General features: G+C 42.2%; 3 protein-coding genes across 3 annotated transcripts in view; 1 reads left to right on the forward strand and 2 right to left on the reverse strand.

Annotated features, from left to right (window-relative positions):
* Nucleotides 1–16496, reverse strand: part of fabp2 (fatty acid binding protein 2, intestinal) — a 154088-nt gene that overhangs the window by 39029 nt on the left and 98563 nt on the right. The gene's annotated exons all lie outside the window — the stretch shown is intronic.
* On the forward strand, nt 809–5015 carry cfap97 (cilia and flagella associated protein 97). The gene is made up of 5 exons (XM_076148223.1): nt 809–1029; nt 1179–2076; nt 2201–2481; nt 4039–4198; nt 4501–5015. The coding sequence occupies exons 2-5, from the start codon at nt 1215–1217 to the stop codon at nt 4620–4622; spliced, it is 1425 nt and encodes a 474-aa protein (XP_076004338.1). The 5' UTR covers nt 809–1029; nt 1179–1214; the 3' UTR covers nt 4623–5015.
* On the reverse strand, nt 5756–7565 carry slc25a4 (solute carrier family 25 member 4). Its single transcript, XM_076147994.1, has 4 exons — nt 7394–7565; nt 6256–6742; nt 6025–6165; nt 5756–5913 (listed from the first exon to the last, which is right to left on the reverse strand). The coding sequence occupies exons 1-4, from the start codon at nt 7502–7504 to the stop codon at nt 5756–5758; spliced, it is 897 nt and encodes a 298-aa protein (XP_076004109.1). The 5' UTR covers nt 7505–7565.

A 16496-nucleotide genomic window follows, 5' to 3' on the forward strand; every position in this document is an offset into this window, starting at 1 on the left:
AAGTGTTAGATGGATTGCACCAACCATAGTTAATTATAAACCTCAACTAAATCGAGGTTCAATTTCATTGATTTGAAACCTTATAGTTTTGGTTTGTGCACCATAGACATATATTAAAGATTTTCCCTGTTACTGCAAAGAATCAATCTCCATTTGAAACCCAGTCTGATCAGTTTTTTAACTGGCAACTGAGAATACCATGTAGCTTGAATAAACGGAGGTTTTGCTAATCTGTAGAATCATTTTCATTTTTCAACTGGCATTGAATAAGGATCAGGTTATTTTATTTAACACTTTATTATTTATAAAATATTTTATTTATTTATTTCCTGAGATAGATCCTTTTAAATAAAATCTACAAAGATTGATAAGTGAAAAAGTTAAAATGAATAAATACAGCAATTTCAAATCATACACGAAAAATTGGTTAATTTTGTCCAATGAGACAATAATATGTACGCTTTGTAATAGGAAATATGTAATGTAAAAGGTTTAAAGCATTCAAAAGATGTTAATTTTTTTTAAATGGCAACAAATTGGGGTCGTAGTTTTATAAGATATGCATTTGTGGATATAAAATATCGCTTTTTCTGTAGTGATACAGAATGCTTTTTCTTACCTGAAAATATAAATGTATTTATTTGTTGAGATGGTACAAAACATATATTTGCGTATATACAATTTTGGATAAAATCGATATGAGTGACTTAGTGACGATATAAACAACAGAAACTGATGAAATTTAACGGAAAAAGTAGAGCGCACGCGCTGCACACGGAACCCATAATGTCACGAGCGTTACCAGGAAGTGACGTTGCCTAGTTACGCAGCTCCATGTCACTCCTTCAGCGTGTAGCTTTAGCTAACAGGCACGTTTGTTAAATGCTGCTACCCGCTTAGTCTTTGTGTCCTCTCTATTACGGCTTATTTAAAGTGTCCTCTTTAGGAAACACCTCACCATGAAACGACTCCAGCGTTATGAAACTGCGTATGTGACGTGACGCGCTGTTTGTGTTTGCACAGTCCCAGGTGAGTTCACGTCGCCATAGAGCTAATGTTGGCTAAACGGCAAATACAGCAGCTTCAAGCTTTAGTATTAAGATGTAGTAACGCTACGTAACTACAAACATACTTTATTCTATTGCATCGTTTTTAACGCATTGACTGTACATTTACAGGTTTTTTTCCCCCGTGTGTGGTGAAGAGTGACAGACATGTTTCACCCCAGTGATCTAGAGGGAGAGGTGGATCACTCCTTCTTTGACAGCGATGACGGTGGGGGCAGAGCCAGCGGAGAGGGAGAGAAAAGGCAGAGAAAAGGATGCAAGGATGAAAAGAAGAGTTTACCAGCAGCCCAGGGACAACAGGGAGCTTTGTCCCCAAGACCCAATGGGGCAAAAGAAAGAAACCAAAGCAGAAGAGCAGGAAGAGGGAATGGCCAGAGTGAGGCAGAGGAAGAAGAGAGGAGTGAGGCATCCAGCATCTCATCCGGCTCCTGTAAATCAGATAAAGTAATCAATAATGTTAACAGCGTTGACGAAGGTTTTAGTTTGCACTCTAAAATGCCCAGTGGAACACTTACGGCTCTGTTGGCAGGCCCTAAAGAGGTGGATGATGAAGATGGATACCACCAGAGTCAAAACGAGACTGAGGAAGAAGACGAGTTGCCATCGTCTCAGAGACAGTCCAGCTTGAAAGGGAGGAACATGAGCTCTCCTAGGAGAGTGAGAAGAAGTCGTCGTCACCAGCGTCCATCTTGCTCATCGAGTGAGAGCGACGGCACAGACTCAGCAGGCTCCAGGTGTGGCGACCATAACAGCAGTGCGGAGCCCACAAAAAAACCCAGACGGAGCTCAGCAGGGTCTCAAGATCTGCCCCCCGCCCGTGCAGAGGACTCTGAGGACACGGCGACGGACGTGACCCCCCTCTCCAGTCCTGACAGGAGCCTTCTTCAGTCCTTGGACCTGAACGATAGAGACGATGAGGATGGGAACGCTGATGAGCGGCGGCAGGAAAGTGCGCCCTCCAGTGGCCGGAGCCAAACAACCCGAGATTCCTACAGAGATGAGGATGAGTGTGAGTCAGCTGGGCCATTCCTACCCTAAAGTCAAAGAATGATTTAAAACCCCACATGTAACACATTCATTCTCATGAATAAACACTTTCCTGATCTTTCCCACTATTATCCTTCTCACCCCAGTCTCTTTCAGCTCAGAGAGTCAGCTTGGCGGCAGATTAATTCCCTGCTCTCCTGGAGGCAGGAACAGGAAGAACTACTCATTCAACAATGCGGAGGTCAGGCGCATCGATCGTGAGAATCAGCGTCTTCTTTGGGCGATGTCTCGGCATTCTTCAAGGTCCAGTTCGGGGAGTGCAATCGGATTGAAGTCCCGTACACCAAATAAGTCGCCTGTCGTCCGCCTGGCACACAGTGCGATCAACAGGCAGCGGGAGCAGCAACGCATCGACCGGGACAACATGGTGAGCATGTCTGGATACTGGAGTATTTGTACACAGCTAATAACCTTTGTTTACGTAACGTTTGAATTCATCTGTTGTTGTGGGCCTATAAAGCCCTTTTAGACAGTGTGTGTGTGATATTAGACAATATAGATACGTTTTATTTGATGGATTTCACCTCCTGGAGTGTGTATCTATGTCTGAGGATACTAATGGCACAGGCACTTGTGACAGCACACACAGATGGGCTCAGACAGATGGCAGCAGGTGGCAGCTAGCAGGGCCACATACTGACATTATAAGAGCTCTGCACCTTCACGCTGCAGTCCTCCCCCATACATTAACACCACTTGACCACTTAGTGGGAGAGACACAGGGTCACATAAGCAGCAGTGTTTAGATACCAATTAGGAAATGATAACTGGGTTGGCCATAGTTGATCACATGACCATATACTTCTGTTATCAGGAAATGTGTTCCTCAGACTGTTCCCCTCAGACTGTTCCCCTCAGACTGTTCCCCTCAGACTGTTCCCCTCAGACTGTCCCCCTCAGACTGTCCCCCTCAGACTGTCCCCCTCAGACTGTTCCCCTCAGACTGTTCCCCTCAGACTGTCCCCCTCAGACTGTTCCCCTCAAACTGTCCCCCTCAGACTGTCCCCCTCAGACTGTCCCCCTCAGTCTGTCCCCCTCAGTCTGTCCCCCTCTGTCTGTCCCCCTCAGTCTGTCCCCCTCAGACTGTCACCCTCAGACTGTCCTCCGTCGAGTCTCCCCGTCTTCTTCCTCTGGTGTGCTTCTCCCCTCTATTCTTAGAGTGAAGTAATAGAATATGTCATGTGATCAGCGTCTCCAGCCCACATGTTGCACAGGAGAAACGCCCTGTTGGTACTGAGCTAAAGCAAGACTTGGTGGTTGAATCAAACACATAATAAACTAAATCTGCTGCTGATCAAGTCACAGATGAGTGTGGAGATGCAAATTAAAGGGACTTTGTTTGTAGAGATGTGCTGCAGGCCACTGCTCGTTTCCAGTCAGGGGCCAGATGTTGGAGCCTTTTCATGATTGGTGAACGACCTGTGAACTTTAAGAAGAAGCTTTTTTTTAGGGAGTTTCTGCTTACCGAGGCTTTTCTGGACAGCAGGCACGTGGGTGGGTGTGTGTTTGAGTGTGTGTGTGTGTGTGTGACATTTAGCCACTTGCACACACTTTCCTGCCTCTGAGTTCCCTGTGCTGCTTTGATACTGTTTGCTAAGTTATTTGGATTTACAAAATAAGTATAGTTTATTAATTTATCAGTGCTGAGGAAATTGATTGAACATGCACACAACTTTCATAGAAGCTGCACCTGAGTTACAAATGTGTAACAGCCAGAATGAACTTGATCTACTAAAACTGCTAATGGGCGCAGATGCTGGCAGAATTCAAACTTAATTCATAATAAACAGATTCCATGTCTAAGCAACAGGCATCCTGAAAAAAATACCTGATGAGTTTGTGCCACCCATGAGATTTCAGGACATTAAACATGCATCGTTCAAATCATTATTCACCGAATGGAAACATCCATTGGTTCTTCCAGGCTTTACTGAGGAGGTTGGAGTCCGTCAAGCCGACGAGGGGCTTGAAGCGCACAGAGCAGATGGCAGATTTCCACCAGCAGAGATACTGGGGAACCCCGACCCATCCCACCTACAAGCCCCTGACCATGAGAGAGAGGACCCCAAGTAAGGCACACTCAGGTGGGAGATTATTCTTTAACTAATCAATATTCATTTGCACAGAATATCACTTGTACTAATGAGTATAGAAAAACAGATCTATATCACATGGATGAATGTAATACTGGGGGAAGTAGTCAGATTCAGTACAATGCTGAATTTGTGTCTGTATGTATGTATGAAAATTTCAAAGCATTTCTAGAAATAAAATATTTTAACCATTTGTTTACCTTGTACATTAGTGAAGTGACAGACTGTCTGAATCTGTATAACACATATCAAATACTGTATGGGGTGTTTGATTTGATTGATTCCATGAGCAGCAGGTAAGGAGAGCAGGCTGAACTCTCCTGCCCACCACAGTCCCACCAGTGAGCCCACCTCCATGATGGCACCAGGAGCCAGGCCAAAGAAGCCTGGTGCAGCCCGACCCGCCTGGAACTGAGAATGCTGCTGCTTCCAAACATCTCATCTACACAGAAACATTCATCCAGAGTCGGTTCATCCAGAGATGTTTTCCATTTAAATTTCATTGAATTGGTCACCTGTTAGAATGTGATGTGTTCATTATTTGGATTCAATATTTAAATTGTTAGATTTTACAAGTTGTATTTATTGATTCTATGGTCCTGTAATTGATCTATTGGCTTCATAAAACTGTAGTGCTTGCTGCGTAGGAAATCCTGTCTACAATTCATCAGCATCACAGTAACACAACAGGAATTCAGTGAAATTGTGAGCTTATAGTTTGCCTGTAAATATGTCGATTCTGCAAATTGTACAGTATATATTTCCATTTTGTATTCATAAAAGTAACAGAATAATAAAGATGTTTTCCAGAAAATCCTTTATCTTAAGAACTTGTTTATGTTACTTGTCTATGCTCTCCGAAAATCCAATATGAATAAGTTGTGTGGTTTAACAAAACTGTTTTGGTGACACATGGGTCTCGTTCACACTGCAGATGTTTGCAGATGTTTGTTGCGGATGGATGCAGTAGCGTCACAGATGAGCCTCTGGATTACTGTGGATCATTCCTTTGAGACAAGTATCCTTGCAGATTTGCAGCTATGCATGTACAAATGTACTCTATAGTTTAAGTGTTTGATATTTCAACGGCAGTCTTATGCAATGGGCTGCCATGACAACAGATCTTAAACAGAAAAATTAAAAATCTTTATTCTTATTAGAAGAATGTATGAGGTGGCATACATGAATCAGAACGATCACAACAGAGCAACACATGGGCCTCAGCAGCTGTTTACAGACTGTTAACAGGAGGAGCATACTGAGAGATGGTGACAGACTTACATCAGTGTAACACTTTGACTGAACCGTCAACTCCACTTGTCATACTGGCAGACGGGTTGTGCTTTTGGCACATTCTAGATGAGATATATACAGATTTCTGAGGAGGCATATTAAACAGGGTCAAACACACCCATGTACTTTTAACCGGCCATCTTAGCAGGAGTACACGCACACCTTATCATTCACCACAAGCTGGTATCACTCCATTACAAGAATTAAGACTTAAGCAACGTGAAAGGTTTTACTTGGGGACTGCGATTATAAAGTTTATGTGTACTTCTTGATCTCGTCGTACAGCACCAACACAAAGGCACCACCCATGCCTCTGATCACGTTGGACCAGGCACCCTTGAAGAAGGCCTTTGATCCCTCATCCTTAAGAATCTTCCTCCAGCAATCAATTGTGCCCGTGTACATGATGTCCGCTATGGAAATTGACATGTGGTTAGTGGTATAGGTAAATGTGACAAACCCAATCCCAATTTCACAATCGGCAAATCGCCTAAATTAAGAGATGATTGACATGTGTGACTCACCTCCTTTGCGTCCAGACTGCATCATCATCCGACGTCTGACGGTGTCGAAGGGGTATGAGATAATTCCAGCTGCAGCAGTGACGGTCTGGGCGATCATCCAGGTGACAACAATGTGTGTGTTCTTGGGGTCTGGCAGCATACCTGCATGAGGGAAGAAGGTTAGTAAAAACAATTCAAGTCTGTGTAAATAAAGGAAACACAGTCACGGTCAAGAAAAGCAGATGTGTGCACCTTTGGCTGTGTCGAAGCACCCAAAGTAGGCGGCTCTGTAGATAATAATGCCCTGCACAGACACGTTGAATCCGAGGTAAAGACCCTTGATGCCGTCGGTTTTGAAGATCTTGGTGAGGCAGTTTCCAAGACCAGAGAATTCTCTCTCGGCTGTGCCCTTGCCAATGTCGGCAGCCAGTCTTGTCCTGGCGAAGTCCAGGGGATAGACAAAGCAGAGGGAAGTGGCACCAGCAGCGCCACCAGATGCCAGATTGCCAGCGAAATAACGCCAGAACTGTGTTTTCTGATCCACTCCACCGAGGAAGATCTTCTTGTACTTGTCTTTGAAGGCGAAGTTGAGGGCTTGGGTGGGGAAGTAACGGATCACATTAGCCAGGTTGCCTCTCCAGAATGAGATGAAGCCCTGTTCCTTTGGGATCCTAGTCACGCAGTCCATGATCCCCTTGTACTGCATGTCAACGGTGATCTGTTTACTGGCATGTTGGACCTGTGAGCAAAGACGCCCAATGATCAGAACACACACACATTACACAACATTAAGGATGGATGGAACTCTGAAGAACAGTTAAAAATAACTGATAAAAATCTCAAAATTATTTTAATAACATTCATTTTTACATGATCTCAGTCAGTGGTTGTAGTCTTTGGCCAGACAGTGCGTGGTTGTAGGCCTTAGGCCACATGCACACGCTTTACTTGAGAATCGTCAGTGCGTATTGGGTTACATTGTTCCAAGTTAAATTTAGCAATTTACCGACATTTGATATTACTGTGGCCTTCAACTGCAGTAATATGAATATTCACAGCCCATTGTGAGCATTTCATTAAAAAAATGCATTTGCTAAAAACTCAGAAGGAGACATCATGATCGCCACAACAGCGCCGACAGCGATAAGCTCCGTGCGTAAAACCATCTCCAAACTGACGACAGACTGCTGACGCGCCTCATGCAATCCCACCAGATCAACGAACTCGCCTTGCAGCTGTTTCTATACGGTTCTTACACTATAAGACTATAATAACGCTATTAGACTATTATCTTACTGTTTGGTTGATGATTTAACCAACATTTACGCACACTTTACGCACAAACCGGCGCACGTGCCACCACGCCGTAAACAACAATTGTTTATTTTACCTGCAGTAACAACTTGACTCTCTCAATGGGAGCGACAGCTGTTTTGGAGATGGCAGCGGCGATACCACCTGCCAGAAAATCCTTCATGAAGCTAACCACCGCGTCAGACATGGCTGCTGTTTGATGGGAGACCCTCGACTGCTCCAAAAAACACCAAGGTCCTCAAGGTAACCCAACGCCGCTCCGAGTGACCGAGGCAGCCCCCCGCGCGCCCTAATATACCGGGGTCATTTATCGCGAGACGTTTGGATGATGGATTTGGAGTTAGTCGAACAGAAAACCGAGGCTGAATAAATATCCGAGGTTGGAGGTCAAGACGCACGCCATGTTCTTGAAGTAAAGCGTCAGCCAAACCGGGGACGTTTAAAGGACATTGAGTAACTGGATTATTCATACAATATAAAGACCCCTTTGAAATAGAATCCAATCCCAGTTATGGTAAAAATCCAGCAGGGGATAGTATTTTAATATACTTTAGTTATCTGCAGTCCAAGACCAATTTACAGGTGAATAAAGGGCCCATTTAGTTTACAAGTAAATAACAATAACAAGGAAAGGGTAGATGAGGAGTCTGTTTAAAAAGAGGATCCATTTGGTTGTGTGGTGCATTTAGGAGTATTTATCATTAAATTCAGAGCATAGGCCTAATAAAGAAGATTCTCTCTCTCTCTCTCTCTCTCTCTCTCACACACACACACACACACACACACACAAGGTCCAGGTTATAGTTTGTTTTTCATTCGCAGTTTGCTGCACATTTAGATTTAAGCGCCTGTACAAGTCTGCATGTGGATGATTAGACATCATTTGTGAAATAACTATAAAATGAAACTACTGTCGGATTTTATGTTTTAAATTTGCCTCAAAAATCTTAAACATACTTCTGAAATGAAGTTAATGATAAGTAACAACTAATCTATACTAAACTAATGTGAAGCTTCATTCTGCAGTATCTCTGCAGCTCAGCCTGCAGCTGTCTCCCTCTCAGGACTATATCACGTCACCACCACGGGGTGGCGCTCCTATACTCTACCAAGGAATTCTAAAACAGCTTATAACAGTCTTAGAATTCCTAACATGATCTTATAATGTAAAACAAATTTTTCACAGGATTTTGATTTCATTGACACTAATACTGTTATTAATGCTAATATTAGTTATAATGCTAGAAGGGTAAATACTACTGGAAAGCAGCAAATTAGCTCACAGAATGTTGCTGTGGCTATCACATCATTTATCATATTATATTTAATCGTTTCATTGAACTGTGATAAATTATTTTCCAAGCTCTCCTTGTGTTTTGCCTCTTCTCCGTGTGGCAGCTTTCCACCTGAGCAGGCCACTGTGACCTTTCTTCATCACGCTCTTTGATCTGCTCTGCTGTTTATCACTGATGACAACTGTGGGATGAACTGCAGCAGGTGTTTACTAGGCTCTACTTTTCCATTCCCATTCTGGTGTGTGTGGTTATTCCCGAAATAGTCAGTAGGTGGCAGTAGAGCGCTTGGTTACATTTAAGTACCACTTGAACGTCCCGAGAGGATGTAGGACATAGTAAAACAGGTGCTTTTCCTTATTTATCCCACACTCCACACAAAACAAACCCAATAATGCAGCACTTTACTTGTTTCCCACAGGGACTAACCCCCAATGTGGCGGTCAAAGGTCAGGCACAGAAGCACTGCAGCCTCTGAGCTTGTTTGTGATTGGGACACACTTCAGGGAGGCAGGTGCTTGACACAGCGGCTTGCACCTGCTTCTAATGCAAGTAGAAATAATCTTTATGGCAGTTTCCCAGTATACTTCAGTCAACGTGCACTTCGATTCACTGTCTTTACTTTTAAATTTCAAATTGTTGCGCTTAGCTTGACCTTGTTTTGCTCTTGATAAGGAGATAACGCTATCATTTGTGAGGATAGGACCAGGCACTGCCAAATGTCTTTATCATTACATAAAGTTAACCAGATTAACCAACATTTATGTGTTTATGAAGGCTGTGATAATGGTGCAGATAACCTTGATACTATTTTCCAGAATGTTATAGTTCCTTGTTTGGTGCTGTTGAAAAACCTAATTGCGGTGCTGTTTTTTTCCTAAATCTAGACTTTGCAAAGTGTTAAGGAGGTTGAGGGAGGGGTCCTGAGGGGCTGAGGACTGAGGACTCGGATTAGCATTTTGAGTATGAAGAGCCATGGCTCAGAGCTGCAGGTGTCAGACAGTTAGAACACACACACTCATACACACACAAATACAGTCACTGATATTATCTCATTTTAATGTTTCTATCACCCCCTGTTGTTCATCTTAGATCAGTGGAGTTCCCAGGATAATAGAGATTACTGATGTCAGACAGGGTTAAAACCACAGATATTAGGGTCAAACCCCACCAGCATGGGACCGCTCGTTGCTTTTGACGCCAGCATTTAAATCAGTCTGACACTGTCCTCAGAAATAAATATATAATATATATATTTTAAAATAAGTACGACCATCTAATATATATATATTTTTTAAAAAGTATCTTTCTATCTATCTATCTATCTATCTATCTATCTATCTATCTATCTATCTATCTATCTATCTATCTATCTATCTATCTATCTATCTATCTATCTATCTATCTATCTATCTATCTATTCATCCATCATCCATCCATCCATCCAGCTCTGCCACAATAAGTCACGTCTACTGTTTATGCTTCCAAAGCGCTTGTCTAAGAGTCTCCTGTTTAAAGTCAAAATGCTAATTCAATCCTCTTGCCTCAAATCCAACAGGCTGGATGCACACTGGGCACTCCTGAGTGGGCAGAGCACCACCGGTCTTTGTGGCTCAGGGGAAAGGAGATTATTTGAGTGTTTATTCTTTGCTCTTTAGTGCCATTGTTGGCACTGGTTTTCTGTTACATTAAGGAGTCAGAGTGGAGCCAAAATGACTCAAAGGCACATGCACGTATATGAGCGCCTGGCAGCTGATGTTTCTCATCTGCACTCAGCAGTCATGGTAGAACAGGCAAGGTGGACAGACAGAGAAACACGCGCGCGCGCACACACACACACACACACACACACACACACACACACACACACACACACACACACACACACACACACACACACACACACACAAACGCACAAGCTGCATTAGACGAGAGGAGGCCTGAAAAAGCCCCATGACCAATCAGGAAGACCTGGAGACACACAGTCAGTGGGGGACGAAGGGATGGACAGAGCAGGAGGGGGGTGGTGGGTGAGACACTGGGGGCAGAGGGAGAGAGGCAGAATGAAAGGAGTTCATGAGAAATAGGGTGGGGTGTGAGAGAGGCAATCCGAGTTGGAAGGAGGGCGCGAGAAGAAGAGGAGTGGGGAAGAGGAGGAAGTCTGAGGTCTGAGGGGGGAGTCAAATGACTGTGAACTCCTTAAGCTCATTATCCATTGCCGTTTGGCACTGATACTCTGAGTGACAGGACTCTTTACATCACTCTCCAACAGTTGCTCAATGGATTGTAGAATGTGAAAGTGCTCTAACCATTTCAGTGGTACAAAGACTGAGCAGAGCACCGTATGCTGATCTGGACTTCATCTGTGATGTGCCAGTAAAGTCCAAAATATTGAACAACTCAAACCTGTGGGCAGGTTGTGCCGCACAATTTCCTGTTGTTGGGGAAACATGCAAATCCTTTACTTATGTTGAAACATTAACACCACAGTAATATTCCAATCCATACAGTATGGAAAGATTTTGCATTCTGACGTATGAATATATGAACATGTAATGCAGTAAAATGTTCTTCAGTATCCAAAGTTGACATAGTGTTTGAGAAATGGCCCATAAGTGTTAGACTGTGGTTGCTTTAATGTGTTTCTGTTAGTAGAAGTCATGTATCTGTAATGTTGGAGAGTTTGGGGGAAACCAGGATATCATGTAAGTTTCCTTTATTGATTTCTTGTACAGGGTCAAACTATCTTTTTTTTTTAATTAAATTTTGAATTCACATTTATTATAAATGCTATTGCGTAGTGGTTGTAATGTGAAGTATTGTAGTCAACTGTGGTTAACTTTTTGATTGAGGATTGAGGCGCCGCAGCAACTTCATTTATGACAGATTAAAGTCCCCAAATTGGATGAAGTGTTCCAAAGTAAACTTGCTCACAGTCCATTTCAGGGTTTAGAGAGACTTTGGGATGAGAAAGATCAAGATCACTGTGTGTGTGTGTGTGTGTGTGTGTGTGTGTGTGTGTGTGTGTGTGTGTGAAAGAGAGATACAAAGGTGCATTCTTCTCTTTCGCAATCATCCCTTTCCTGTTTCATGTTGCTCAGTTTGGATGATAATAAAAAGGATGAATTATGTGGTCATTAGTCAACAGGATATCTTTATTCTATACCTGATGAATAATTGAATAATGGAATAGTTGTGCAGCAGTTTTGAATACACACAGTGCACCGTTGGATTTGTGACATGGATTGCAGCAACGACACACCCAAAACTCTAATTTCTCTGCTCTTTCTGTGATACCTTGTTACGTCCACACCTATGTGTAAATGATGATAATGATAAATCTCGCTCATGGAGGAAGAATTCCACTTGGTGAAATGGTCACTCAACACACACTAATCACTTCAGACGAGTAAGATATTTGTAGCACCCTTTAGACGATGGCCGCTCTCACAAGTGTGTGAACCGCACCCATCTAAGAGCTCTCTATTCTTCATTCTACTCAGTGAAAACTAAAGACCATTTAAACCTGATGCTGGGCCATCTTAACAGCCCTCATGGGCTGGGAGGGTCATCTTAGCTGGAATTAGATCGTAATGAGAGTTTGTTCTGTAGTGTTTCTATTGTGCCAAAGCACTGCTATGTATGTAAATGTGTTGGTTCAGTTGTGGACATTATGTTTTAGAGAAGCTCTTCAGCCTCACAGCAAAGGCCACTTCAAATAGACAAAAAGGAAATGGCACATTTTGCTCTTATATCTATTACACATATTAAGACAGTATTACTCATGTGTCTAATTCATTCATTAATAAAACATCAAGTTACTTGATTAGTTTTTCAACCTGCACATTAATAGACATGCATGACTGAGTGGCAATTTAATCATCATGCACACGGCTCCAGAGAAGCAATTAGAATTTAATCAAATGTATTAAAAAAATAATTTACTCTTTAATTTAAATTTAACTTAATTAAATTCAACCAAAATAAACCTTCTTATTTAAGATTGTAGTAGCATGACTTTGGGTATTTGCAAAACCAAGTAGCTACTTTTTCAAATGTCTACTCTATTCTATTCTTCATTTTTATTGTCTCTGCTAAAAAAAAAAACTTTTAAAAAATAAGTAAAAGAGAACATTTTCACACAATAGCCGTCATTCATGCTCCTTGTTTGGACTAACTTTGATATACTGTATGTTTATAAGTTAAAAGAATGTAGTCATATCTCAGCGTAATTCTTAGTTACTTTGAAAAAAACAATCCTTCAAATATCACACATCTGCTGCTAAATATGACATCTTCATACTCTTCAGTCAGACTGATTAGATGGTGGACGATCTGAGGGCCTGAAAAGTAGATTAGTTTGAAGAAAAAAAAGCTTGAAAAGCTTTGATAAATCAATTTGTTTTGATGTGTGTATCGTGTGTGTTAGTGTGACTGACAATACACCACTGACCCTTTGATTGGGGGATAAGTCACTGCTTGCGTGTCCATCTTGATGGGGTGGCCGAGGCGAGGGCTGATTGACCTTTTGACCTTTCTGTGTGGGGCGAGGCTCCTCCAGCGTCCGGAGCTCCTGTCAGCGGGTTAATGAGCGACGGCTGTTCGGGGCACGCTGGGCCTTGGCTAAGTGACTGGGCCGGATGACCACCCTCTGCTCTGACCCTTAGGCCTCTCTATGGCCACCAGTTTACCCCCCCCCCCCCTTCTCTTTCACTTTCTCCCAAACTGGAGCTAAGACGTTTGTACAGCTGCTGCACAAGCTTTCCTGCGAGACAACGGAAATGTTTGCAACCCCGCGAGAGTTTGAGCCGTATTCTCAGTGCCATCTCATCGTAGGAGGCTTTTTTACTGTCTTATTTCAAAACAATTAATCTTATCATGCAAACAATATTTTGTTATAAAAAACATTTTATTTAAAGGTCTCATTTGAATTTATTGACTTAACTGTATCTGATAAAAAGCTGCATTTTGTATGTTAGTCAACTGTTAATTAGTGTAAAGTATGGTTGTAATTTCAACAAAAAACACATCAGTGAAGCCCAGTATCACACACACTCTATGGCAGAGCATTGCAGGCCCACAAGACAACAATTAACCGAGAAAACCGTAAACATAACATAACATAACAAAAATGGTACAAGTGTAAACAGATTCCTTCTCCTTCAAGTGCAATAGGAGCCACAGATGGAGAAGCAGACAAATAACAAAAATACAAATTAACAATTCACAATACAGGGACATATAGAAAGAACACTTGAGTCTTTCTCCTGTAGGAGAAGTGAAGTCCACAGAGGTGTGGTCAAAATGATTTCCTGTGGTCGATGAGCTGATGTAGTGAGGGGAGTCTAGAGACGAGGCACCTGAAAAATCTACTCGTGGGTGTAAGACCATGTTTCCATTTTCCCTGTCCAAGGTGAGATGGGGAAATGACTTGAACAGCATCAGGAAGGATTCATAGCATAAATATTACACCATGCCTTAAGAAAACCAGATGTGTCATCATATTGTAAATGTATTTCATCTTATCCTATTTCATTTCTTCCTCCATTTTAAATAGATTTTTCCCTGGTGTTGTCTCACATGGCCATTGGATTTGTTTTCCTGTTTGTTTTTCTCTCGGTGCATGTGAAGCCTCAGCAACAGTCACTATGAGCAAAACCCAGCTGAGAGCCCATCCCAGTGTGGACGTTTGTTAAAGTGAACAGGGTAATGAATTTTAAACTGCTATAGGAACAGCTCTCAGACATGTGGTTTTAGTGTGTGAGCATGTGTGAGTGGGTGGGCGTGCGTGTTTGTGTGTGTGTGTGCGGTTGGGATTTGCGGTTGTGTCTGTGTCTATGTATCTCTATGAATGTAGGGGATATGGTGCATAAATGGGAGTGGGGGCTGGGAGTCAGCCCCTCTGTGTACGTGTGAGTGTATGTGCTGAGGATAAAGACCTAGAAAACCAGCCTGGCTTAGCTGACAGGTGACAAGGCTTGTTTTGAATGGGGATTTTGTAATACCAACAGTGAGGAAAAGGCCGGGCTACCAAGGGACTTGTGAAAAGAGAGAAAGAAGACTTTTCTTCTAGCAGTGAAGGAAGAGAGAAAGGGCCCTGAAGGCTTCTGGGGACTTAAGCATCTCACTAATCAAACTGCTCCACCGTCTAGCGCACTCATTTTTATTCAAAACCTAGAAATGCAAAATCATTCCAATCGGATTGATCCCTATGTCAGTGCTTGTGTGGCATTTTCATTCTCTTCTTTCCGTCGCGTCAAGGACAGAGCTGTTACAAAGAGTGTTGATCCAGAGGCAAACTAATGGTTAGAAAGTGGCTTTTTAAATGTTGTTGGGAAATTTGCATAAATGTATAGGCTCCCTGGACATCGACTGCTTCAGATTGATTCCATTCCAGAACATTTTCCCCAAATAATTTGAGATAATAAAAACCTGCTTCCATTGTGGCTTGACTGTAATATGGTAGCTGACTGTTATAGTGTGGATTGTATGAAGCACAAGGAAGATAAAACTTGATGACATAAAGTAATTTCGATTTAATTCTAGTAGATCTAATACATTAATAAGGCATCAGATTAAAAGATTTAGTTTTATTCGATTTATATTCAACATGCTGGCATTTCAATGACCTCATTAACTGATGTACCTCAGCGCTCTCGCTCTCGCTCTCTCTCTCCCTCTCTCTCTCTCACACACACACACACACACACACACACACACACACACACAGGTTAACACACTTCATTCATAACCAATCCCCTGGGGGAGGTGTGTCTTGTGTTTGTGTGTGGTATCTGAGGGGAGTAATGTCTGCATGATTACCGGGCTCCACTCACATGTTTTATGATTTCTAACAGGTTGTTTTTGGATTGGTGGTCGATGGTTGATGGTTTTCACATTGCATTTAAATGGTTCTGAATTAATTCAACAGGAGCACGTTCATGCACCTTATTTATTGTCATTGTATATAGTTCATCTCAGTATTACTGACTGATAACCCAATATCAATACAATATAATGATCTCATACTGTTTGTTTGGAGCTGTAGGAACTGAATGGCTGCGTGGATTCAATATTGGAAGTAACAACCAGCCTGTGTTTGATTCTGTTCTAACTCTCACTCAGTGTTGATATGGATTTGTGCTTGACAAACACATGCATGCTGTCATCATAAAGTCATACATATTTGCAAAAATAATGTATACAGAATACATGAAGATGTAGGACATATGTAGACATGATGGAAAAATGGCATGAATCACAATCAAGCTGTTGAAATGTGACATTGACATATTACCGTAACCTTGTGTTCCTGGTGTGCCAACATTCATTAGTAGAGAGGCGTTTTGCATAAAATAGTTTTAACATATGTATTTATCTGAAACTCATTACTTCATCCTGAGTTTTGGTCATACACACATACGTATGCACAGTCTTTATGTATGAGTAACTGTATGAGTATATATTTCCATAAGCGGTTGGACTGGAGTGTTTAATGGTGGATAAAAGGCAGGAACAAACAGATGAATTTGTAAAAGAAAGTTTTTGGGGTCAAACCCCCCTGCTGTGACAGAGCCCGTCTGACAGAGAACATTTACACAAGCAAACAGTGGCTTTTTTATGCACTACCCCAACACACACACACACACACACACACACACACACACACACACACACACACACACACACACACACACACAATCATGGCTTGTAACATCCACACTCAGCTCTCATCCTCACCCATCACCATCCGTCTTTAACACTGTGAGATTAAATCATGAAATCATTCAGTGTTTGTGTGGTCTTCCTTGGCTGTGGGGAGAAAGGGAAGACCAACTCGAGAGAGACAGAGACAGAGAAACAGACAGACAGAGAGAGAGAGAGGGA

This window comes from Genypterus blacodes, unplaced genomic scaffold (genome assembly GCF_046128005.1).
Source record: "Genypterus blacodes isolate CSIRO-AG114 ecotype Tasmania unplaced genomic scaffold, CSIRO-AGI_Gbla_v1 ptg000039l_1, whole genome shotgun sequence".
NCBI classification, from domain to species: Eukaryota; Metazoa; Chordata; class Actinopteri; order Ophidiiformes; family Ophidiidae; genus Genypterus; species Genypterus blacodes.